At 41.4% G+C, this 25067-nt stretch overlaps 7 protein-coding genes across 11 annotated transcripts; 4 read left to right on the top strand and 3 right to left on the bottom strand.

Annotated features, from left to right (window-relative positions):
- The first annotated feature begins 1129 nt into the window (after window positions 1-1129).
- On the top strand, window positions 1130-4196 carry LOC103429909 (transcription factor PCL1-like). 3 transcript variants are annotated; one of them, XM_008368036.4, is made up of 2 exons: window positions 1130-2403; window positions 3226-3568. In XM_008368036.4, exon 1 carries the CDS (start codon window positions 1389-1391, stop codon window positions 2376-2378), a length of 990 nt encoding a protein of 329 aa, XP_008366258.2. In that variant the 5' UTR covers window positions 1130-1388; the 3' UTR covers window positions 2379-2403; window positions 3226-3568. The 3 variants fall into 3 exon arrangements, with proteins under 3 accessions (XP_008366258.2, XP_008366259.2, XP_008366260.2); XM_008368037.4 differs by lacking the exon at window positions 3226-3568 and adding an exon at window positions 4124-4196 and having other exon boundaries at window positions 1153-2403; XM_008368038.4 differs by having other exon boundaries at window positions 1153-2403; window positions 3232-3568.
- Window positions 4058-6469, bottom strand: LOC103429910 (pentatricopeptide repeat-containing protein At5g59600). The gene has a single exon (XM_008368040.4). It carries the CDS (start codon window positions 6129-6131, stop codon window positions 4485-4487), a length of 1647 nt encoding a protein of 548 aa, XP_008366262.2. The 5' UTR covers window positions 6132-6469; the 3' UTR covers window positions 4058-4484.
- Window positions 6470-7128: 659 nt separating this feature from the next.
- On the top strand, window positions 7129-10191 carry LOC103447510 (uncharacterized). Of its 2 annotated transcripts, XM_008386709.4 has the most exons (5): window positions 7136-7674; window positions 8563-8731; window positions 9126-9158; window positions 9304-9398; window positions 9554-10191. In XM_008386709.4, the coding sequence occupies exons 1-5, from the start codon at window positions 7342-7344 to the stop codon at window positions 9764-9766; spliced, it is 843 nt and encodes a 280-aa protein (XP_008384931.2). In that variant the 5' UTR covers window positions 7136-7341; the 3' UTR covers window positions 9767-10191. The 2 variants fall into 2 exon arrangements, with proteins under 2 accessions (XP_008384932.2, XP_008384931.2); XM_008386710.4 differs by lacking the exon at window positions 9126-9158 and having other exon boundaries at window positions 7129-7674.
- A 345-nt stretch (window positions 10192-10536) lies between these two features.
- LOC103412978 (protein TOC75-3, chloroplastic) lies at window positions 10537-14500 on the bottom strand. Its single transcript, XM_029088350.2, has 7 exons — window positions 13176-14500; window positions 12746-12967; window positions 12535-12642; window positions 12230-12421; window positions 11859-12107; window positions 11114-11368; window positions 10537-11000 (listed from the first exon to the last, which is right to left on the bottom strand). The coding sequence occupies exons 1-7, from the start codon at window positions 14349-14351 to the stop codon at window positions 10761-10763; spliced, it is 2442 nt and encodes an 813-aa protein (XP_028944183.1). The 5' UTR covers window positions 14352-14500; the 3' UTR covers window positions 10537-10760.
- A 928-nt stretch (window positions 14501-15428) lies between these two features.
- Window positions 15429-20174, top strand: LOC103447507 (probable endo-1,3(4)-beta-glucanase AFLA_105200). Of its 2 annotated transcripts, XM_008386705.4 has the most exons (5): window positions 15429-18021; window positions 18265-18528; window positions 18677-19318; window positions 19391-19630; window positions 19977-20174. In XM_008386705.4, exons 1-5 carry the CDS (start codon window positions 17910-17912, stop codon window positions 20018-20020), a joined length of 1302 nt encoding a protein of 433 aa, XP_008384927.2. In that variant the 5' UTR covers window positions 15429-17909; the 3' UTR covers window positions 20021-20174. The 2 variants fall into 2 exon arrangements, with proteins under 2 accessions (XP_008384927.2, XP_008384926.2); XM_008386704.4 differs by having other exon boundaries at window positions 15433-18021; window positions 18677-19630.
- On the top strand, window positions 15442-17272 carry LOC103447508 (pentatricopeptide repeat-containing protein At3g09040, mitochondrial-like). The gene has a single exon (XM_008386706.4). It carries the CDS (start codon window positions 15442-15444, stop codon window positions 17170-17172), a length of 1731 nt encoding a protein of 576 aa, XP_008384928.2. The 3' UTR covers window positions 17173-17272.
- A 543-nt stretch (window positions 20175-20717) lies between the features above and the next one.
- LOC103447506 (ribulose bisphosphate carboxylase/oxygenase activase, chloroplastic-like) lies at window positions 20718-24995 on the bottom strand. Its single transcript, XM_008386703.4, has 7 exons — window positions 23876-24995; window positions 22986-23293; window positions 22799-22904; window positions 22306-22391; window positions 21712-22184; window positions 21280-21561; window positions 20718-21006 (listed from the first exon to the last, which is right to left on the bottom strand). Exons 1-7 carry the CDS (start codon window positions 23924-23926, stop codon window positions 20894-20896), a joined length of 1419 nt encoding a protein of 472 aa, XP_008384925.2. The 5' UTR covers window positions 23927-24995; the 3' UTR covers window positions 20718-20893.
- Window positions 24996-25067: the final 72 nt, after the last annotated feature.

The following is a 25067-nucleotide window of genomic DNA, read 5'->3' as shown; positions in this document are numbered from 1 at the left end:
GATTTTAAAAAGATACAAAAAGGACCCAATTGCAAAGTTGGTTCTTTTCAAATTGTTCATACTCAATTACCAAAAGGCCCCAATAAAAGCATTGCTTGCCTGGCCTTATCACACGACACGGCTCTCATTTCCTCAAACGCCAAGGCCATTCCAGTCATTTCAGTTTAGGATAAACCACACCGTTCGATTGCCAATCATGACACGTGTCAATAGATCAAGTGAGTAGGGATTGATGAATGTGTGTTTTAGTGGTATCATCAGGACATTTTGTGATAAAATATCTAATGAAACGGAAAATATCAATAAAGGTATTCCACTTAGCAAAAGGTTGTTATGGTAGGATAATATCAGTAATGTTGGTGAACCATGTTGGGTTATATTTCTAGAAGTTGGACTTTCGAAAAGATGCGCTAACTTCAACTTAAAGCTATTGAATGACTAGGGGCTTCGAAAAGATTGGTGTTGGCTCTAGATATTGAATGCTAACTGACGACCAAGCTCTCGAAAAAATTGGTGTTAGCTCCGATATAATAACTTGATCAGTTTCAAATGTGAGAAATGTTTTCCCTTGCAACCCTTGTTTATGGTCATTTGTGAGGGACGTGTTGGAGTATAGATTTCACACTGAACGTATGACAAAAATATAATATAACTCATATAAAAGATATTCTAACCCTAATATTATCGAGATCTTTTTTGATAAAACACAATATATAATAGTAATTGATTAAATTGAAATTATTTATGATGTTGGCGGTAGACCATATTGAACCTATAAAGTTATCAACAAGTAAAGAAGTAAAAGAAGGAAAAGGATCCCAGCCGGATCTTAGGATCATTTTCTTGGGGATCTTAAGAATCTCATGATCATGACCGTTCATTGTATATCATATGGTCAGTTTTCGTTTAGTACTATTTATATTAAATTTTAAATTTTAAAATAATTTTTGACCGTACGATGAACTATCTCGATCACAGGATCTTTAGGATCCCTAATAAAAGGATCCTTTTCCGTAAAAGAAAAGGAAGAGATATTTAGAAGATCAAAAATATCTGGCTAAGTCGTCCACGTCGGCGCGAGATGGAATCAGATATTGCACTTTTTCTACCCCAAAGCGCAGAAAAAAATAAAAAGAAAAAGAAAAGGATAGGAAAAAGGAGAAGAAAACTTTCTATAATTTTCCCCCGTTTTCGGACTTGCCAAACAGTCCTCCGGATCTCCCGAATTCTCCAATCTACTTCTTCTTCTTCTCAATTGGTCTTCGTTTTTCTCCCAATCCGATCCGATCCCGACCCGAACAATTCGATGACAAAAAGCCAAAAAAAGCAACCAAAAAAATGAAAAATTAAAAAAAAGAAAAAGAGAGAGAGAGCTTGAGCTGTTTGCAATGGGTGAGGAGGTGAGGATGAGTGAGTACGAAGGCGGTGGCAGCGGTGGCGACGATGGAGACGACGAGGAGCGAGTTTCCGAGTGGGAGACGGGGCTGCCGAGCGCCGACGACCTGACTCCCTTATCTCAGCCGTTGATTCCGATCGAATTAGCCTCGGCCTTCAGCATCTCGCCGGAGCCCTCCCGCACGGCGGTCGACGTCAACCGCGCGTCGCAGAAGACGGTCTCGACGCTCCGCGGCGGCGCCCACTCCCAGGGCTTCTCGTCGAACTACAAGTCGTTCGACGAGAACCGCAGCGACGACGTGGAGCCGATGATCGTGGAGGTGGACGAGAGCGGCGAGCGGTACGGATCCGATTCGAGAAAGTCGCGGAAGGTCGATTGCAGTACAGAGGAGGCGGATTCGACGCTGAGGACCGAGAATTTATCGCCGGAAGACACGTCAGCGCGGACTCTGAAGCGGCCGCGGCTGGTGTGGACCCCGCAGCTGCACAAGCGGTTCGTGGACGTGGTGGCCCACCTGGGGATCAAGAACGCGGTGCCCAAGACGATTATGCAGATGATGAACGTCGAGGGATTGACCCGCGAAAATGTCGCGAGCCACTTGCAGAAGTACCGCCTCTACTTGAAGAGGATGCAAGGGTTATCCGGCGACGTGGGGCCCTCCTTGTCGGACCAGCTTTTCGCTACCACGCCTGTCCCGCAGAGCTTGCACCACGAGTCTGGCGGCGACTGCGGCGGGGGGTCCGGTCCGGCGGGTTCGGGGCAGAGCCACGGTCACGGAAATGGGCAGTTTTCGTTTCCGATGCCGTACCCGCCTCCCGGGATGATGCAGATGCCGGTTCTTGGGTTGAGCCAGGGGCATGGGCACATGAGCATGCCCGGCGGTGCGGGGGGTCACGGCGGTGGGTACCATGGGTTCGAGTCGCACCGTTACAACATGGGTTCGATGGTTTCGTACCAACATACTGCTTCGAATGACAAATGAGAAATCTTTACACATTAAAGTTGAGGTGAGTGACTCTCTTGAGCTTATGCACTGAATTTTGTTCACTTTGCGGATTTGGTTGTATCATTTGCTTATCTTATTTGACTGGTTGTTGTTTGCCTTATTATATTAGGCCTCATTAATTGAAACCTACGGGTTTTGATTAAAAGAAAAATGATTTTCGCACTCCCCTTTTCTCCCTCTAGCTGGATTGAATAAATCAAGGGGAATCAGGGGACAAAAACATAGGGAGGACTGTAAAAGTAGAAATGGTAGTGCGGAAATCATTTCCCTTCTTGAAAATGCGTAGTGAATTTGCTGCTATAAACCCAAAATAGCTGGTCATATTGGGAACTAGGCACTTCCTGACTAGCTTTTTGCCCCGAAGTTATAATCTTCAGGTGCAGAATGGAGTCAGTACCTTGTTTTGGTTGTCATCGTAAGTTTTGAATGGCGATAGAGTTTCCTTAATGAAGTTTAAATCCATTTCCACACCCTTCTGGACTTAGAATGTCGACTCACGGCAATTAAGTTTATGCCTTTCGGAAGAGAAGGATTGAAGTAATACCTTGCACTTCATTGTGCTTGAAATGGTGTTTTTCATTTGATATCATTCGGCGTGTTTTGGTCTCATCCATTTCATTTGTCAATTGTTTGAGAAATAAGCGTTTATCCTATACGTATTATGGTTGTTTATGTAATGGAGTTACAGCTTCAAGGCTTGTATATCTTTAGCGAGGCATTATAGCAGCTTTGGGGTTTGTTGTCAATACCATTACTTATGATGCAGTTTACTATTGATAACTGCTGCGGAATTTCCAATTATTTAATGTATGTTTTTGTGTAGATTCAGAAGTTTCAGCAAGTTGGTTAAAGCTAACTCTTCGAACTCAACCTGTAAGCTTGCTTGATTGGTAATCCCGAACCTGACAGGCACGGGAAGGGTTCTTAGGAATAATGTGGAGACACTTTAGAGGCATATGGGTTTTGAATCAATAGCCAATGTAGCAAGGCTTCCCTCATTACATGTATACTCCGTTCCTAGTCTACATTGTTGACACCCAGGCATCGAGCACACATACCTGATCTGTTCTTAGTTTGTATATTCATTTTGTATCAAAAAGGTGTTAAGCCTTTTCTTTCCAGATTCAATGGAAAGAAGTCAATAAAGATATAGCAATTATCTGTTACCTGTCCTTCAATCCTGGGTTGAATGCTTTTATCACCCTTTCACCTCCTTTGTCATGTATGGATATTCCCTCGTGTTTACGACTTTACGTAACTACAAATTTCATTTGGTATAGCATTAATTTTATAACAACGATTTCCCTGTACAGATTGTTGTGGGAACAAGCCCCTTTGTAAGGTTCGTTTCTAATCAGCAAGAGCTATTTGTGCGTTCTTTAGTATTGCTAGAGCAAATTGCCATTTTTTTGTAGCTAGAGGATGAACAGGGATGGATGTAGGTGATCTAAAGAACATGGGCAAACACTTGGTGAAAATGTCTTATACCTCAGTGGATCAGATACATTCTACCTTCCTCTCTTTTGCTATAGTAGTATCGTAATTGTCGTTTTGTAATACCTTTTGTTTCTCTCAGTTAAAGCTCGGGTATCTATCGCATACCAGTACTTGTAGTTCATTCGGGGTACATGGATTCTTTGTATTGTACGTGTAGGTTATGATCTTTTTCCTTCTTGGACTTGAAATTGATGTTATTGTACGATTATACTCATCATTTGCAGATTGTTCAAAGATAACTACACAGAGACTTCACCAGATAAAGCGGGCGGCCTTTACACCGGCAGCAAAATAGCAGATACCTACCAACGGTGGCGTAGAGCGATTATAACATGGGTGAGAACATGTATTTGTTTTCAAGACCGTCAGCAGCGTACTTCGATTCACTGAAGAAAAATGGCGTTGAGTGAGAACGAAAAGCGGACGAAGATTTGTTGGCACAATAACTTCTCTTATGCCAAGATTAGAAGTGAAGCCTGCAATCCAATTCCCGGATGAATCCTTAAAACGACCTCCGGCGGTTTTAATTTCGATGACTTGCCTTGGAATTTCTTCAAAATCTTCCTTCAAAGGCCTCCTCATGTATCAGGCGGTTTCCATCCAACTGCACCCCGGAAGTTTCCCCAACTTGTTTCTCTTCATCATTTTCTTCAACCTTGCAACGTTCCCCCAATTGCCAGAACCAGCATATAGACTTGACAGTAGCAAACTGTTTCCTGCACTCTCCGGCTCTACCTCCGACAAATGCTTTGCAGCTACTTCAGCAAGATCTATATTCCCATGATTCCGACATGCTCCTAATAACGCTCCCCATACGAACAAATCGGGCTCCATCGGCATTGCCTTAATCATATCATACGCCTCGGTGAGTTTCCCTGCTCGACCTAGAAGATCAACCATGCATGCATAATGTTCCAGTCTTGGCACAATCCCATACTCTTCCTGCATCAGATTGAACAAGCTTTCTCCAAGTTCAATCATTCCAGCATGACAGCAAGCTGTGAGAACTGCTATGAAAGTCAGGTAATCGAGTTTCTTATCGTCTTCCAGCTTCATCTGGTTGAAAAGCTCAATTGCTTCGTTGCAATATCCATGATTCGCGTATCCAAAAATCATCGAATTCCATGTTACCGTGTTCCTTTCAGACATCTTACAAAACAATGCCCTTGCTTCAAATATGAATCCGCATTTTGCATACATGTCAACAAGAGCACTCCGAACATACACATCTTGTTCGACTCCTATCACCAAAGCGTATGCATGAATCTCCTTTCCGGACTTCACATTTGTCACACCCGCACATGCAGGCAAGAGGCTACTAATTGTATTCGAAGTTGGATACAATCCATGACCCAACATTTGCTTAAATGTTCGAAAAGCCTTATCGTTCTGAAAATTCTGCACACCCCCGGATATAATTGAAGTCCAAGATACCACATCAGGATCGATTCCATTATCGCGCATCATCTTAAAAAGCTTAGACGCCATCGCTTCGTCACCCTTCTGCGAAAACCCAGCAACCAAACTGTTCCAAGTTATCAAATTAGGCTTTATCCCCTCCAGCTGCATTTTCTCCACCAAACACAATGCTTCTCTAGCCAACCCGTGTTGAGCAAACCCCGAAACCATAGCATTCAAGGCCACCAAATCTTTCTCCACCATCATATCAAACACCCAATGCGCCTTCTCTACACACCCGTTCTTCGAGTACATATCAACGAGAGCACTACTAACGAAAACATCAAATTCAAATGAGAACCGGAGCACCACAGCGTGAAGTTTCTCACCGGTTTTAACATCCGGGAGGTGCCCACAGGCTTTCAAAACACTGGGAATAACAATCTTGTTCGGCCTTAAACCCTCTCTCTGCATCTCACAGAACACACCCATTGCCTGCTGATAAAACCCACAACGAGCACAGGCTCCGATGAGAGCAAACCAGCGGCGGATATTCGTCTGGGGAATTTTGTCGAACAGTTTGCGGGCATGGACTGTTTGGCCACAAGAAACATACAAAGCTATGAGCTTGGAGGCAAAACGGGTCAAACTGGCCAACCCATTGGTGATCAAATGGGCGTGGAGTGCTCTTGCAGAGTGCAACTGTCGGTCACGAGCGTAGATTTCGAACAGATTTGTGTAGAAATCGGGAGAGGATTGAAATGGACGGTGGAAGATGCGGTTGCTCAGCTGAGCCGATGGGAGTGCTTGGACTTTGAACCTGAGCATTAACATTGGAGCAGCAACCGTAAAGCGCGGGAAAGAACCAAACCACCGTTATATCAAAAGATTGAAGTGAACGCTACATCCGTACATGTACATGTTAAGTAATTTTTGGCCAAAGTTTAAGATTGAAGTGAACACTACATCAGCTTAATTTCTAGATTTTCGGAGCTTGTCTCAGACCTAGACTTTTATGCCCCCTTCTTCCTCCGTTGCTTTTCCTTGTCGTCATTCCTCCACCGTTAACCCTTGCCACTCAGCCAATCGTGTCTCTTCTTGGCAGCACATTTTGGTGTTAGGTGGTTGTTAAAGTGTTTTTTTTACACTTTTTGGTGGGTTAGTAGGATTATGGGAGCGCTTTTTACGTGGGTGGCTCGCTCACTCTCATTTTTTGTTCATCTAGCTTGTTCATGGTTCTTTCTCTTGGTGGTAGTGGTGGATTGGCGATGATAGCATAGCTACTATGGTGGAGGTAGCACATTTAGGATTTTTGTTGTTGTGGGCATGCTCTTTCTAGGCTTTTCTGTTGTATTTTCTTATAAACTATGCTTGTATTTGAATTGCCTTGAACTTTATATTTTGTGTAAGTGTTTTTTAAATTAATGAAAATTTCTATTTGACAAAAAAAAGAACTAATTGTCACCCAAAAAGATAAAAAGACAAGTACTAACCTACACTGAGTAAAGTCGAAAAATAAAACAAATGTTAGGATTTGGATCCTCTCTGGGATTCTGGGATCAATGCACAATGATCGTTCATCAAAGATCATGTAGTCACAATTAAATACTTTTCACGTAAAACGAGATTATTTTACTATTAAAAATATAAAAAATTATTTAATCGTGACTGCACGATCTTTGATAAACGATTCTTGTGCATTGATCCCCGGGATCCCAGGGAGGGGATCCGGAGAGGATCCAAATCCCAAATGTTACTCATTTCAACTTTTTAGAGGACAAGGCGTTTATCTAGTTTGTAATAATCCATCCCCAAAATAGAAAGAGTCGGTCCACATGAAATCAAACTTTCCAAACAAATGATCCAAAATCTTGGCCGTCGATTTACTTTCCATCCATTTGTCTCCAGAACTTTGGCAGCTCAAAACAGAGCCACCAACGAAAGCACAACCCAACTTCCAGAGCTCCGCATTTTCTCAACCGCAATCTTCTCAGGGACATGAAAGTGATTACCAAATTTGTCACAAATTAAACCCCCACGAACAATGCATGGATTTGCTTTTCTGCCTCTAACTCCTCCATGCACCCTCTGTTTCTTCAACCTCCCTCCTTCCGCTTTTTCTTCTTCTTCAAGATCTCTGCTTTTCTTGCAAACCCGACCCAAATCTTCGAAACCCATTTTCAGACACGCATCGAAACCCGTAACCAGTTTCTTGAATTTGAAACCGGAGCGGCGACGTTTTGCCACCGTCTTGAGAGCGAGTCGCAGAGAGTCTCCTTACCAGGTTCTGGGCGTGTCTCCTTCCGCAACGGATGTCGAGATCAAAAGGGCTTACCGGAAACTTGCTCTTAAGTATCACCCCGATGTTAATAAAGAGGTAATTAACAGGTTATGCATTCAAACCCATAATTTACCTTTTTTGTCTAGTTGTGGAATTGCTACTGCTTTAGCTGCAAATTAAAGGTTTTCAATTTCTGGGTAGTTTTGTTTTTCCCTAATTGATTTGCCTGATGATATAATTTTTCGGTGTTTAATTTGATTTTTTTTTTAATCTTTGCTTACCAAGTTTAAAGGATGCAAATTCTTTGGAGGAGGCAGTTCCAATTTTTTTTTTTGGAGTTTGGTTATAAACTATGTTATTTTTTGGTTACCTAATTGCAGAAAACAGTTAAGTATGTTATTTTTTAGTTACCGAATTGGAGAAATTAAGGATCTTTCATAACTGAGTATTATGATGTTTCTAGATTAGAGAAAATTTATGCAGAATGACACATTCTGTGTGTATCACCCTTGTTGCCTTGTCGGGGCGAAAACCGCAGGCTTATTGTGAGAGGAACGTTCTCTCATTGGGAGGGATTGTGTTGAATTATGACTCCTTGAACCCTTGGACCGATTTTTAGCTGATACCATGTAGAACAATAACTACGGAGAAGATTCTGGTGTTAAGGATTCTATTCTAACAGACTGTGTAGACAACAATCTCGAAATGATTCCACCTAACTTCAAACAGATGATCCTAGGATATGCTGCTACCTGAATCGTATTTTGTGATTTGTGGCACCAAGCCAACTGTGTAGGCACATTATGTTGTGTGCTAAACTGTGAAGTGCGATTTACGCTCTTCCAAATCTCCAATTGCTTCCCTTTGTAGTTTGCATTGCCTGGTGGTGTAGTGGATATGTTTTGAATCTGTTTTTTAGCTCATCCCTTCTATCTAGAGTGCTTAGCAATGGTTTCACTAGTGCTAACTTCTGTGTTTGTACAGGCAAATGCGCAGGAGAAATTTATGCGGATTAAGCATGCCTACAATACATTGCTGAGTTCTAAATCTCGGGGAAAATACGACTCTAATTTTGGATCTGACTATTCCTATTCCTCTTCTCAAAGAAACCAGAGCAAGAAGTCTCAAGATGAAGAAGAGTTTTACGGATTTGGTAAGAACCTAGTAAACTTGCACATGGACTCTCTACCGTTTTACAGAACTTCTTTCACTATGAATCAATATAGTCCAATGCTAAATATGTTTTTCTCGAAGCATGTCTGATAATCCATAGGACGATGTCATGCTGCCTGTGACACGGCAGTATCAGCCATCAAAATTTTGTTTTACTTTTTTGACAAGTAAGAATGCAACATGCAGTTAATCGGGCCTTCACTAGAAGGATATTTTGGTCCTGTTCACCGTTCAAATTTCAACTGATTATCCGTATAACTGTTGTCTTCGGACACTGCTGAGTGTGTCTAAGATAGACCAAAAGACAAGATTGGACCAATCTATATTTAGGTATATTTTAGCATGTTCTTATTCTTAAGCCCTTCATTGTGCAGGTCATTTTTTGAGGGATGTTCAAATAACAATAGGTAGATTTGTCCTCTCTGTGAGACATCATACAGGCCATAATGTTTGCGTTGCATTGTCCTCAAATCTCAGCGAGCATCCGTTTTTGTATCCGTTTTATTGCAGTTGTTATTATAGCAGTGTCATAAGTCTTTTTCGGTATTGCAGAGGACTTCTTTAAAGATATCCAAGAAGAATTCAAGAACTGGGAAGCAAGTGCTTCGTCACAGGGAAAGCCAAAGAGTCTATGGGAGGAATTGGGGGTGAGATTACCTTAAGTTCCCACTACCTGCCTGAAAAAGCAATTCAGTTAAACCATCTTCATCGCCATGTAGAATTATGGCTCACAGATACTAGTGATTCAATGAGAATGTTTACCAAGGAAACCTCACTTATCGTCTGTATTTACACTTTGCAGGAGATTGGAGAAGAATTTGTGGAATTTCTCGAGAAAGAACTAAACATAACGGATCCAGAAGATGGAGCAAATAACAATGATGAAGGCAGCTCTGGGAAACAGAGAACAGAAAATGTTGGTCAAGACAAAGCTGTTAAGGAGAGCAGCATCGAGGATAATATCGATGAGATAGAAGCTACTCTTGCTCAGTTAAAAAAGGAATTGGGATTGTAGCACAGAAACACGGCTTCACCACGTCAATGGTTTGTTGGAAGCATCGAAGGTGAAGCCTTATTCATATTACTGCACTTTAGTGGAAAGCAAAAGTTGAGAGAAGGAAAAAGGAGAGATCGATCGATGGGGTGTTTGTTGTATGGTAGAGGGAGACTGGAAGTGTAAAGGTGGAAATGAAGATGCGCACGCTGAACCACACCGATGGAAGGATTGCGATTCCCAACTAAAACTTTGGGAAATTACTTCGTTTTTGTTTTTCGAAGTCAAGTTACTTCATCAAAGGGTATAGTTGATATAGAGCACGATTCGAGTCCGTAGTGTTTAGAGACTTTAGGGCTTCTGTTTGGAGCTTGTGATGAGATTATATCATGTAAAACAATCAACAAAGATGGATGAGAATCAAATGGAGTTGTTTTCGTTTGCAACACCATTTGAACAATAAGTGTTTCTTGTGCGACAAGCATACTCAACGCGTATGTATTAAATGCAGCTTATTGTGCGTGCCGGTACAGGGAACTGGTAGGGAAAACAAAACCGATAGGGGGAGCGGCATTGAAACACGACTTCACTTCAATGCGTTGTTGGAAGCATCAAAGATGAAGCCTTGTTCATATTTCCGCGGAAATCAAGCGTCGAGAGAGGGTAAAAGGGAGAGATTGGAGTGTATCATTCCGGAGAGGGAGACCGGAAGTGTAAAGGCGAAAAATGGAGAGAGAGAGAGAGAGAGAGAGAGAGAGAGAGAGAGAGAGAGAGTGATGAAAATCAAGTGGTTGTATGGCAATCAGATTTAGATTACTGAAAATAGTAATCTTGAATCTCCTGTGCCTCTTATTAGTTGCAACTGCGTCAGATACAAGCATAACTAACAATTCTCACTCAACTTGAATTTACGCTTCTCAAACCATGCGAAATGAATCCCGACATATAGATAAAACATTATTGTTTCGAAAAACTAAAGGCCAAATCAACAAAACTGATAAAAACTACTCGCATCTCAAAACCTCTCGCCAAAACGGAAGAATAATGCACCTGTGCCGGAGTTATGGTCGACTGCATACTCAGCTCTTACTAAACCTAACTTTACGCCAACACCATAAGCTGACCCGTGACCCAATCGCCTGTATACCTCTGTTGGGTTACCCTTGACTTCCTTGGACGTTCCTAGGTCATTTCCGTGTTCTGCAAATGCATATACATGTGTACCTTTCACAGGTATCCGTAGCTCAGCAGCAAGCTGGAGATAATAATGGGAAAAGAAATCAGCTAATCGTAAACCGTAACTTACATATGTATATGGAGCAACATCATATCAAGGACTGAGTTACAAGTTTCAAAAGCAGTTCCTACCTCAAGGATGTTTCTAGCTGCGCCTATCTCGCCCATGTTGTAACCCCTCACAGAATATGGACCGCCAAGGGTAAATGTATCATAACTTGGAAGGTCTCCGATACAGCCACCATAGTGTCCGTGAAGTACAAGGACAGGCGGTGGTGGTTTACCAGCACCTTCCTCGACTTCCTTCAGCTGGAAAAATCTGGTTAATGTTAGCTGGTGACGGTTGAAGAATGGAAAGTTGCTGCCCACGCCAACACCTTGGTCAACCTGCAATTCATACAAAGAGTATGCAAGTTTGCAAAGTCTCTCAAACATGTTGCGTAAAAAGGTAAAAAAAGAAAAACACCCGTATATTTCAAACACTGAACAAAATCCACATACCCTTGTACTATAGTGGTTTCAAAAGGATGACTAAATGTTTAAACTTCACATTGTATGCGACAGTCATCCGACATATCATCAAGGTGAAAATACATACAAGGCACCCACATATACAAACATGATTCAACCCCGATGCACGTATGAAAACCCTCCTGCCCAGGTTCAGTGTGGCTTTCTTCAATTTATCACCAATTATATCCAGGCCAGGACCAAAAGATCCTGAAACTAATAATTCTAGAAAGATCTAATAAAGCTGACGAGGATGGCTTCCCCTTACAAATATTTTTCTTTCTAACCCCCGCTTATTCTAAAAACTATACAAGTGTTAGAAGTAAGTGTATAATGCAAGGTATATGGTACAAGAAAATTACGTTACCTGAAACATATTCCTCTGACCAACTATAGCTCCATTCACAAATTTAGTGTTATCCCGAGTGATATTTGATTGTAAAAATGCCACGCGGTCAATGCCTGTACCACTGAGAGTTGTTGGAGGTCCATCTTCACTTACTCCTCCATTTGGCAACACTCTTTGGCCATTAGAACAGACATGACTGCGTTCATCACGCGTGGTTATCTCTTCCACTACAAGTCCATAGGTGAATTTGCTCTGACGGGTGAAATTCTGGTAGGCACAGACAATCAAGTTAGGTAAAGCAATGAAAACGTAAAGACAACAAGTACCTCTGTTGAATAAATTATAAAGGACTACATGAATTAAACATTAAGAAAAATGATAAGAAGCACCTCTGTTATATTAGCCTTAACTCCAGCTCGATCAACCCAAATAGGTGGTACTTCATCGGCCCCTGGCCCACCAGTAAAGACTGGACTTAGTTTTCGGCTGTTGAAGCAGCTTACACGGAGAGCACGATTGCGGGGATTGTACACACCATCCAGATATGGATGCACATACTCAAGCTTGAAAGCAAGATCATCCTGAGAAAAGATAACCACAGAAAATACATGGTAGCAGAATTTATGCAAAGGTATTAAAACCATCAGTTAACTTACATACAAGGATGGGTTTACTCTTGGCAAGGCAAGATTACCTGAGGATTCAAGAAGTTGCTGGTGGTTATTGACCCGAGAATAGATCTATTCAGGCCACCGAGATTCCGATGTTCAAATGTAACAGTGCCACCAGGCTCTAGCGAAGCCTATACACACAACATACAATACCATACAATAAGAATTACATGATTCAAACCTCCAAAATTTTCATGGTAGATGAGCAGAGCAAAGAGATAACTTTACACATACCAGAGTCGGATAACCTCCGCGTCCAGGAACAATGTTCCATTCCGTGTTAAGTTCAGCTGTCTTCTGTTCTAGTTCTTTAAGCTTTATTTCAACAATTATACCTCCTTCATTCTTCTCATCAGGCCGTGGGTTCACTTCAATGTTTGAAAACAAAGCTAGGGAATTTATGTTCCTCAGAGCTTGTTTCCCTGCTTCTATGTTGAAAACATAACCCGGGCGAAGCTAACATTCAGCAAGGAGTTCAACGAGTCAATAAAATCATACCATTGCAAGTTGGTAAACATGCATAGAACTTAAGAAACAAACAATATATATCTTTAGTCACTAATCCAATAACTAAATTATGTAACCCAAAATGCAATTCAACAAACAACCAAAAACCCATTAAAGATATAAGCAAGTCATTTCGTTTAACGGATGATGTAAGTACCTGCCTAGGCAATTCCCTCTTCACCACGGGGATCTGTGTGTTCCCTTCGACGAAATTCCCCAGCTTGTCCTGGAACTGAATATGCAGCTGAGTGATATCCCCTTCCACAACCTCACAAACCACCTCCTTGGTATTCAAATTCCCAAAATTCACAACCTGTGCACAAGCATACCCTTCATCCTGGTACCACTTCTGAACCCGGTCTCGAATCTTCTGCAACAGCCTTGCGCTCACCTTCCCTTGTTCTCTCAACATCAGCAACACCTCCCTCTGCACAGGCGCCGGCAGCAAACACGGCCTCGCCCTATCAATCCTTCTCTTGTAATCCTTCTCCTGGTTCCGAAAATACTCGAGCTTTTCCTTCTCGGTCATATCCGGGTCCATTTCGATTGGCTTCGACTGCGCCATCAGACCCACATTGATGCATCGGAACTTGTCGGCCGACTGCCATGTGCTCTCTGTAAACGAAATCGTCACGCCCAGAGTCCCATCTGGGTTGGTCTTCCCTTCCAAATCGACCTTCTCGAACATCCCGCAATTGGCTAAGTTCTCGAGCTCCTTCTGCAACTGGGCTTTGGTGTAAATGCCGCCAGGTCTCAGGGATACCATTTCGAAGAACGAGTCTTCGGTGCCGACGGTGCTCCACCGCCGCCGATCGAAGAACAAGATCTCGGAGACCTTGTATTTCTTGAACCCACTGAGCTTGTTGAGCTGGACAACAATGTTGGCCGGTAACCCATGCGAATCCCACTCTTGGGACTGTGGCTCGTCCGCCATGGCCGTCTGCGACCCAAACAACAGCCTCTTCAAAAACCTACCAAACCCATCTTCCCCGCCGCCGAACCCATCTCCCCCTCCACCTCCGCCTCCGCCGCCGAATCCACCTCCGCCACCGCCGGAATTACCATTCCCAGCAAAAGATCGCCAATTGAAGATGATGGTGACGGTGGAGGCGGCGGCAAGGGCTTTGGAGAGGGTTTTGAGGGGAGTGGAGGAGGGTTTAGGGTTTTGGGAAAGGGGAGAGGGAGAATTCGAAGACAGGTGGCATTTGACGACTGGTCGGCGGCTGTTAGAGGCAGTGGCGGCTGTGAGCGGCGGGGCTAGGGTGCGGGAGGAAGAGGGGAGGATGGTGGGCTTGGGGTTGAGGTAGGCGGAGGAGGGCGCCGCTGCGAACATTGTGTTGTGGGATGCAGCAGCGGAAGAAAGACCAGAAGAGATAAGGCCACTCTCTCTCGTAAGGAAATAGGGGTTTATTGGGTTTGGAATTTTGGACTTCTGCGTGGTTGAGGACGAGTTGACTCGGTCACTAGTTTCCGAGTTAGTGACTGAATCGGTTGATAAAAATTGAAAATAAAATAATTATCAAACTGCTCAAAGTAAGCAAAAAAATTTGGGAGCTTTGCACTTTTTTTTTCATGTCTGAACGGTTAAGATTTACCTGAATTTCAATTAGAGAAATTTAGTTAAATATCAACCATTCACTTATGAAAATACATGTGCTATAGAATTTTCAATAATTTTGATTTTGGTTGGTATTTCTTTGCCCTTTTGGTCAAATTAGAGTTGGGACGAGATCTCCAATGCTTGGTTTGGCTTACTTGTTTGTTTGTTTGTTTTTACTTGTTTGTTTATCTATGTTATTCTTCCACATTTTCCTCTTAATTTGGTCTAAAATCATGAGTGATATTGAGAGGGAAAATCCCTATTTGTACTACTGATACAGCGACACATGAAAAATACGTACATGTATTATCGCAACTTTGCTAAATCAATATTTTGAAAATTGGCCATTTTTTAAAATTTTATTTTAAATTTATTTCATTTTTATTTTCTCAATAATATGTTAAAAATACATATAAAAACATAATTTTAAATATTTTATTGAAAAGGTGTCAAAATAACGTGTATTAAATGTATATAAGTACTTTGAAGTTATAGAAAATGCGCAATTTAACAAAATATTAAAAGATATGAAAATAGAAATATATTTTTAATAAGAGATATGTGTAAAATATGTATATTATATGCGAATTTACTAACTAATCAAGGGCAAATTGATACTTTTGTATAGTTAATGGGGCATTTTGACAAATTATAATTAATTTGTTCTCAAATTACACAATTGCAGGAACTGCTTCAAGGCTAAACAAAAAAACGATGGGAAAATCCATCGGCCACTTCCCTTACCGCGGTTCACCCCAAAGAGAGCAACAAACGCAGCCATTGGAGTAGTTTCCCGCGCGTATGACAACCCAACATCTCCGCCATGGCAGTGACCCAGAAGCTTGCAAAGCCGTTTGGTTTGGGGCTGCTGGCTCAGTTGCAACAGGGTGGGTCTTCACTTTCCCCTCAAACCCTCAACAAAATCGTATCTTCTTGCGCAAAGTCGGCTTCTTTGGATCTGGGCATTAAGATTCACGCATTTTCTATCAAGTTGGGTTTTCGTTCTAACGTCTATATATCCAGTGCTCTCGTTGATATGTATGGCAAATGCGGTTCGTTGCTGAATGCTCAGATACTGTTTGATGAAATGCCCGAGAGAAATGTTGTGACTTGGAATTCTCTGATTTCTGGTTATTTGCAAGCTGAGTTGCCAAAAAGGGCAGTTGGGTTGTTTCTGGAGATGTTGAAAGTGGGGATAGTGCCAACGCCGTTCAGTCTTTCGGGGGTCTTGGTGGGTTGCTCACAGCTAGAAGCTGAAGAGCTTGGGGCTCAGGTGCATAGTTTGAGCATGAAAATGGGGATTTGCTGCAATGTTGTTGTGGGAACTGGATTGATAGATATGTATTCGAAGTGTTGTAGTGTTAACGAATCAAGGCGTGTGTTTAATGAAATGCCAGAAAAGAATGTTATAACTTGGACTTCCATGGTTACTGGTTATGCACAGAATGGACAATCCAACGAGGCGATGATTTTAGCGAGGGAAATGTTGCATTCGGGTCACAAACCAAATTATGTAACTTATAATAGCTTGTTGAGTTCATTTTCGAGCCCAGACTTTTGGAATCATTGCAGGCAAATCCATTGCCGGATAATGAAAGAAGGTTTTGAGTTTAATGTGTATATAGTGGTTACACTTATGACCGTATATTCAGAATGTTGCAATAGCTTGGAAGACTTTCAAAAGCTTTGCTCGTGCGTTGCAGTATGGGATCAAATCTCATGGAATGGAGTAATCGCTGGTTTTTCTAATATTGGAAACAGTGAGGAAGCTCTGCAGTGTTTCTCTGAAATGAGGCAGGCCGGAGTTTCTATGAACTTCTTCACATTTGCAAGCATTTTAAGCGCGGTAGGAACTCTTTCAGCCCTTGAAGAGGGACAGAAAATCCATGCTCTCATTTTCAAGAGTGGGCATGCTTCAAATTTATGTGTTCAGAATGGGCTTGTTTCAATGTACGCAAGATGCGGTGCCATCCATGATTCGAAGCGAGTGTTTAATTTGATGAACGAACATGATGTCATCTCCTGGAATTCATTATTATCAGGTTATGCTCATCATGGATTTGGGTTGGAGGCTGTTGAACTGTTTGAGGAAATGAGACGAACAGATGTCAAACCAGATAGTACCGCCTTCCTTATTGTACTAACTGCTTGTAGCCATGTTGGTTTAGTGGACAAAGGATTCGAGTATTTCAATCTGATGAGAAATGATGATTTTTGTGCACCCCCGAAAATGGAGCATTATGCAACAGTTGTTGACCTTTTCGGTCGAGCTGGAAATCTTCATGAAGCACAAGCCTTTGTCGATAACATGCCAATCGAGGCGGGACCATCAGTGTACAAAGCTCTACTTAGTGCTTGCCAAGTTCATGGAAATAAGGAAATCGCTCTTCGTTCGGCACAAAAGCTTCAGGAACTGTCCCCAAATGATCCCGCAACTTACATACTCCTGTCGAACATGTTGCTGACAAGAGGCTACTGGGATGATGCAGCAGGAGTAAGGAAGCTCATGTATGATAGAGGAATAAGAAAAACTCCCGGTTACAGTTGGATTTGAGTCAACGTAGTAAGGTCTTTTTTTTTTTGGTTGACAAGGCGTGCTAAGGAATCACAATCCACATCAATGCACTGGCATCAAACTCCCATGCCATTTTCAACCCCTTAATGTTAGAAAATACAGAGTATTTGGAGCTAACGAAAGACTTAACACAAAACCGATCGCAGTGGCATTCTAGGATTCATACAGCCGACCCCACTTAGTGGGAAAAGACTTTGTTGTTGTTGTTGTTGGTCTTCTCAATTCATTTAATCTGACGGCCAAAGATCAAGAAGGGTGTGAGAAGTAAAATTGGGTGTGTAGATAGCACTACCGTTATTACACTTAGTTTGACAAAAGGAGACCGATAAATTTTTATTTTTTTATTTTTTAAACATCCTAAAAGAAGAAAATCCATGTATTGTGGAAAGCAGTTGCAGGTTTCTCTTGCAAGACCAATACAGTCGCAAGACACAAGGCAGAGGAAGAGGAAGATGGTTGCTGCTGGTGGCCTAGTCAACTGCTATTTCAGGAAATAACCATTCCTGAGCTGCAAGTAGGAAGCTAAACTTAGAAGCTTCTCATGCCACGAGTCGAAACGGAGCCCACAAACAAATTAACCAAATTGACCTGTGGATCGCGTTCGTTGTGAAGTCAAGAACCCCGGAAGAAAATGCAATAAATCCATACAAATATCGGAGTTGTCTCAACAACGGAGGTAAGTCTAAGGACCCTGAATTGTGAACCGGAAAGCAGCAATGGCTCAACTTGAACGCCCCCAACGACACGGTGACTCGGAATCTACTATCATCCACGAGCCGAGAAAACTTACGGCCACTCAAAGCCCGACTATGGAACAATATCTTCGAGGTATCTGATGCCGTCTTACTGTAACTTTCTCCACCACCATTGAATCTCGTAACCGGTTTTATACACTTATATTTCTATCTCTCACACTGCATGGCTATTCATGTGATGTGAGAGATAAAACACCGTTCAGCCGGTGATAGGGAAGTTAGGTAGAGAGAGTCCCAAAGGCATGGAAGTTGTATGCCTTGATTATACATTTACTTCTAACTGATTTTTTTTTTTAAATTTTATTTTTATGTCCAGGGGGTGAAGTTTTGAGGTCGACATCCTCACCCTCGTCAACATCATCATCATCTCCGGTCGGGCACCATGATGGAGAAGAAGATCATGGACACCATCACAAGAAATCTGTTCTCACCAAGGTGAAAGAGAAGGCCAAGAAGCTGAAGCACTCACTCAGCAACAAGAAAAAGCACAGTGAAGGCGATAACTCCACCCCCACTTGGGGTGCAAGCCCAGTTGAGCACGAAGATGAAGAGCAAGATGCTGAATATCTAGGAGCCCCAAGTAATAATAAGTTTCTTCAAGATTTCATTATGTATAGCATCTTTGTACCAAAAATTTATGTGCTTGTTTTTGAAGAGTTAGTGCAAACCTCTTTGTGCCTTCCAAATGTTCAATTTGTTTTCGTTAATAAGTTTCATTTTATTTACAGTGTACGAATCAGAGATGGCACCTGAAGGATACAAGGAAACTGCAAAGCTGCAACCCCGAGCAGTTCCTGTGATTTCTGAGAAGCATGTTTTGCCAAGTAGTGTCACTCCGGGATTTGAACACGATAAGGAGAAGCCTCCTAGTCCTAACAAGACAGTGACCAAAATTGCATGCACGAAGCCTCTTAGTCCTAGAGAGGTAATCACCGGAACTGTGGCCACAAAACCTTGTAGCCCTAAAGAGGCAGTCACTGGAACTGTGGCCACGAAACCTGCAGATAGTCCTAGCAAGTCAACTGAAATTGCAAAGACTTCAAGTCCTAACAAAACAATAGCTGAAACTGTGACTGAGAAGTTGGGACCGGCCTATGCCACGGTATCAGATACAACATACGCAATTGCCTCAAAGATAGAAGGGCTCACTGTTTCAGCCCCCGCTGCTGTATCCAATGCAACCCATGCCATTGCCTCAAAGGTAGGCCTCGCTGTTGCGGCCCCAACTCCTTCAGATAAATCCCCGGAAGCTCCACACACTGTTTCAGCATCATCAGCTCTGCAGAACTCTTCATCCCGGGCAACTCCACAAATCTTGGCAGCCTCAGAGGGTCCACAACCTTTGTCAGCCCCTGCAGCTCCACAATCTGGTAAGCACAGTGATCAAATATGGGATAAGGGTGTTTCTGTAAAGGAGTATTTGATTCAAAAATTTGAGCCAGGGGAAGATGAAAGAGCACTTTCGCAAGTGATATCCGACGCAATGAGTCCAAAGAAAGCTTCTGGTGGTGGTGATGTTGGCATGGTGGGGAAGGTGAAAGGGGCTATAAATTCCATGCTTTGGAACGAGGAGCCATCCGAAACCACTACCGCACAATCAGCCGTGGCCACATCACCAAACTCACAGTCAGCCATGATGACTTCATCCCCGCGCATTCCAGTCTCAACAAATGCTTATGAAGGTGCATTCCATGACCTTTCTTCTTTATTATCTCTACAAAGTGCTAAGTTATAGATTAGTTATATGTTAACGTTCTCTTTGACATGTTATGTTGTTGAATCAAACTGTTATTCTAGCCTCGCATATTAAAATAAATAAAAATCGATCGACTTGTTCAATGGTCCAAATTGACAGTCTGCAGCAAAATACACTGCAGTATCTGGTAAGAACATTTCCCTAACTTATAACAATTAGATTGATGAATAAACGGTGATTCAGTTCAAATTCTTACGTGACAAGGGTATAGATTTCATCTTGTATTTTCGGTTAAATGATACGTCCTCACGGAGATCTTGTATGTATTGCAGCTATTGAGGAAGAAAAGAAGGGAAGAATACTGCAGACTAATTGAAAAGCGGAGTTCAACTGTTGATATAAAGAAATAATCCTCTAAATATTTTTGTACAAGTTTCTATGCATCAATAAGTGTTTCCCAAAATTCATTTTACAATGTTCGTGTAAGCTTTGTATTTTTGCCAATAAAACCAATTTTGCAGCTCCAGAAATTGAATTTTTTTTTCATGAAATAATTGCACAGAATACCTGTGAACAATCTTAAATAGTAATATGTATTCATAAATTCCCCGAATAATCTCGTCAAAATATTCTCACAAAAGAGCAAAGTGAAGTGTAAACAAGGGAAATGAATTCCGCATTCTTTTTTTTTTTTCTCCTCGCGCACTCTTCTATTTGGTTTTTGTACGTTGATGAACCGTTGATTGCACAAAACAATTCCCTAGGACTGCCCTGGATTCCATCGGATTGGCCTAAGTTGGATTAAGTACTGCCCTTCATTTGGTACTCTATCGAACGAAAAAGTTAAGACTGTAAAAATAGTGATGATGTGTATTTAGTGCTAGATCAACGGAGGGGGCAAAAAAATTAGGGCACCTTTACTAAACATAGGTTACAAGTTCTAAGTTCAGTGAGGCCAACCAAACAAGTTCTAAGTTCTCTGTGCAGGAATGAACGTCCATCGATATTATCTCAATCCTGTCATGAATGTATTGATAACATGTTGTGAAGTTTTGTTTGCGACAATGACAACATATTCTCAACAACATAACATTATGTTCTTATCGACTGTTCAATAGCCGGAGTATCAATAGCTTGTTTAATAATTAAAACGAAATAATTGCAAGAATTTCCATAGAAATACAAGCGCAAATTACAAAGAAAATATCAATAACCCAGCAAACAGAATATTTATTTTCTTCAGCTCCAATTACTCGTACTGACAGCTACCGTCGTCACTCCTTGCTGCTGGGTTGAAGTTTGCAGCTGTTCTATCAGTGCAGCCTTCTGGGACTGGTACATTAACTTGTTGGGCTGCCTTTCCTGCATGCAGTGGTTAAGCAACACTTCAACAAAACTATTCCAATCGAGATAGCTTAAGACGAGTAGTACTAGCTAGGAACACCAACTATTATCCCAACTGATGTGGGCACAAAACGGGTACGTAGTTATTTACTGGTTGTAAATAAATGGGGTTCAAAGTGACTCCAAATATTAACGAACAAAATGTTGTGACATCAGTTGAGATTTTAAAGAAGTTCGGATATGAGTTGGTGCTTCTAGGGTTATTTTCTTATCAAGACAAGGAGTGCTTACCATAGAATTCTCCTCGGTTAATGGAGTCCTGGTTTGCATCTCCAAGGGCTGCATCGGCCAAGTACTTGTCAGCCAGTTGGACTCTCTTCACATTGTCCTGCTCCTGAACAAGCATTTGTCCGTAGTGAAGGAGCTTCTCCAGAGTCATCTTAGGTTGATCGAAAGTCGGGGGACCTTCTTTTGAGTTCACAAGCTTCTTCCCAATCCCGTCAATTCCAACACCGGAAATCCACTTCCTCACTTCATCGTCATAAACTCGAGCCCTTAGGGCACCGAAGAAATCTGCAGTGTGCAATATAACAAGTGAGCATGATCCTATTTTTGACTAGTCTTTAACGGAGTAACGTTATATGTATCCTATTTACTGATCACATCACACTATTCAAGAAATATAAATTATATGCCAAATTACTACAACAAAAGTGTACTTACCAATGGATTGACCGGGGAATGTGTCAACAATCTTGACAACATCTTCCTGGGACACATTATCAGGCTTGAAGATTCCGGTGCAAACACCGATCCGGTCGTCCCTAGTGGGAGCCCAGTAGAACTTCTCCATACGACCATCACGAATGAGAGGGGCATACAATGTGGAGAAATCGTTACCAGTGACAATGATGGGGACTCTAGGATTCTCCTCCTTGTTGTACATACCGGGAAGCTGCACGTTTGTCGGGTTATCAGCAATGTTCATAAGGGTAGCATTCACCATCTGGTTGTTCACAGTGTACTGTGTGGTTCCACCCATCCTACCGGCACCTGCATCGAGATCATTGATGAAGAGGGCACACATTTTTCCTTTCCTGATGATATCTGCAGCCTCACGGTACCTTTGCCTGATCAGTTTCGCGGGCTCTCCTGCATTCCCGCTTTCTAATTCTCCAGCACTCATCATGATGGGGCTGGAATTTGATCACAAGGGTAACTAAAATAAAATGATGGAAGCAATATGGATGCAGATATTGCTTTATTTCTATGTGATTATTCATTAAAAAAAAACTTTGGTAAAGTTTACGAACTCACGTAATTCCCATCTTGGCAAACACAAGCTCACACTGGAAGGATTTTCCCTGACCTTTTCCTCCCCATATACCAAGAATGAGAGGAATCTGATACAAATTCAAATGAAACCATCTGAGCTATCAAAACCAACAATCAAAGAACAACGTTTAACTGCGAAAGTTAACCTAATTATACTACTAGAAATCAACAAAAAATTTCTCTAATTTTTGTCACGGCATGGTGGATGACATATGATAATATCTTATTTCTTACTCGTTAGGAAAACATGAGAAAGTTAAGTTAATAATAATACTACTAGAAGCAACAAAAAATTTATCAAATTTTAGTCACTTCTGTGAATTGCATGGCAGATAACATGACAATATCTTACTTCATACTCAATAGAAAATAAATAAGCTTCAAAATGTCTCAAATACGAACAAATAAGACAGTCATATCAATTAAAATCCAAAGTTTCAAAATTTGTTTTTCGTGTTTGTAGCGTTACACGTACCTTAATGTTAGGCAGGCTCATGAAGTTTTTGGTTATGTGAACCACAAGCTTGTCCATGAAAGCTGGAGCGATGTAAAACCCATCCATGTTGTTGTCAAAGTTGTACCTGAAACACAAATCAAAACTCTTTTACAAAACAAATTCAACCTCCAAGCATAGGAATTAGTTTCAACATTTTCTTGCTTACTCTCGAAGTCCGGTACTGATGTATTCGTATGAGCTCATGATAGCATAGTGAGTTCCACTCCCCTGGGGAGCTTGGAACACAGAATCAACCAAACCCTTTCCTCTTGTTATGTCTTGTTGGTCATCGGAAATATCGTAGGCAAGGCCTTTCCATCTGTCCTTGTTGGTTTGCTTATTCTCGTCGACTTCCGCATTGATTTTTAACTTGCCTGCAGATGCAATCTTCTGGTAGGGGACTCTTGAGGTCGCTTTCTTCAAAGTGGTGCCCAAGAAGGCTGAGCTTCCGGAACCGGAGCCGTTCAGGCTCACCTGGATCAAATATAACATAACTTTAGGACCAAGAAACTAGGAAGTTCATCAAAATAGAATCACAAACTTCACTGATTTACATTTAGATTAACCTTTGAGCAAAACCCGTGTAAAAAATATATAAAATTAGTAAAAAAGAGATGATTTCGTGCACTTCTTTTCTCTTTCTATACACCTAAGTTTATTTATGTCACTATTCTTGAGTTAACATACTAAAAATAAACATGGATGTGCGAGAAGAAAAGGGTTGCACAAAAATCACCTCCAATGAAGGATGCTTGAGTTTTAGGCATCACATGGACAAACAAAAATAACCATTTTGGTGTTCTGGTCCTTCTGGAATAGGTTAAAGAAAAACAATATGGATATGGCAACTTTTGTACAATCATTTTATACTTATCCCTCGATTTTAGCCAGAGTCAATAAATTAAAGAAGAATCAATGGAAAAAAAACAAGCGGAGAAGTACAAAAGTAGAAACTGTGAGTGTAAAATCACTACCCGAAAAACTGTTTTTATGTAAAAAAATTTGACACAGAAACTTAAACAAATGAGAATAGAAATTGGCAGGATAACAACGTACCGGAGTCCGGTTAACAGTTCCGACGCTCGAGACTGTGTGCATGGTGGTCATGGATCAAAGTGGTGTCCTGAGAGTGAGCTGCAACTACAAGTTAATGCAATAAGCAGCAGATAGTGTAGTGATTGGTGTATATAAGATATTAAAGATTAAATGTGGGAGCAGTGTGTAATAAAACGTGTGGTGTGGTTGTGAAAATCCTGAAGGCCACACAATCGGGATTGGCTGAGCGACAGGTGGCTCTCTGTGGACAATAGAGGATAATCCTACTTGTCCGCATCCTACTTTTCGAAGATGGCAGAATATACACAAACGTTGAGAGGATCAGGTTTAAGCTTTTGCTTCTTCACCTCTTAAAATGGATTGGGTTATGAGACCCTTGTCTTGGAAAATAATGCACTTAATAAAGTTAAAACCTTGAGGGTGTACCACTTGGGAGAATTAAGCAAACTTCATGGTCATGAAAACTAATGCACTTGATAAAGTTAAAACCTTGACGGTGCACTCACTTGGAAGAATTAAGCAAACTTCACGTCAGTGATGTTCAGCCATACAAAATGATAGGTTTTAGAGTTTAGAAAGGGGAAATGATTCTTTGACACTCATTTTCTTCTCCTATATCTCTGTTTATTTTTATCCTTTTATTTTCTTTCAATTTATTTAATTGAAAGGCCATGTATAAGCAAATTGTATGCATGAGCCAAAAAGGTTGTGCGAAAATTACTTCCATTTCGAACATGTGACAGTTCGTCCACCTTGCACGAAGGTAATACTTTACAATCCTTCATTGCCATTGACCATACAAAGTTTACTATATTTCTAAGATCTACGACGTTCAAATTTAGTGCATATTTTTTTACTGCTTTTGTAAGAAACATGTATGTCCATAGGTTCTTTTGCTAGATATATTTTTGAGAATAATTACAAGATAGAATGGATCTCCTTGAATTCATCAATTACGTTTTTAATGTGGATAACGAGGCACTACTGCAGGCGGCAGATCCACAACATACTGCAACTCACAAGGTGCCGCCGCAGACGCAAGCACCGGCTGAAGTTGTCCACCCCGCTCCTGATCAAAACGAGCATGCCACGCTTCTAAGGGACATTCACACTTTGATTCGGGATATAAAAAATCCAAATACTTTCTAGAAAAACAGTTGGAATGCTTTCCTAAAAAAACTCCTTGGTTCTT

This window comes from Malus domestica, chromosome 11, assembly GCF_042453785.1.
Source record: "Malus domestica chromosome 11, GDT2T_hap1".
NCBI classification, from domain to species: Eukaryota; Viridiplantae; Streptophyta; class Magnoliopsida; order Rosales; family Rosaceae; genus Malus; species Malus domestica.
Note: the sequence above shows the minus strand (reverse complement) of the source record. Positions and strands in the feature narration are given on the sequence as shown.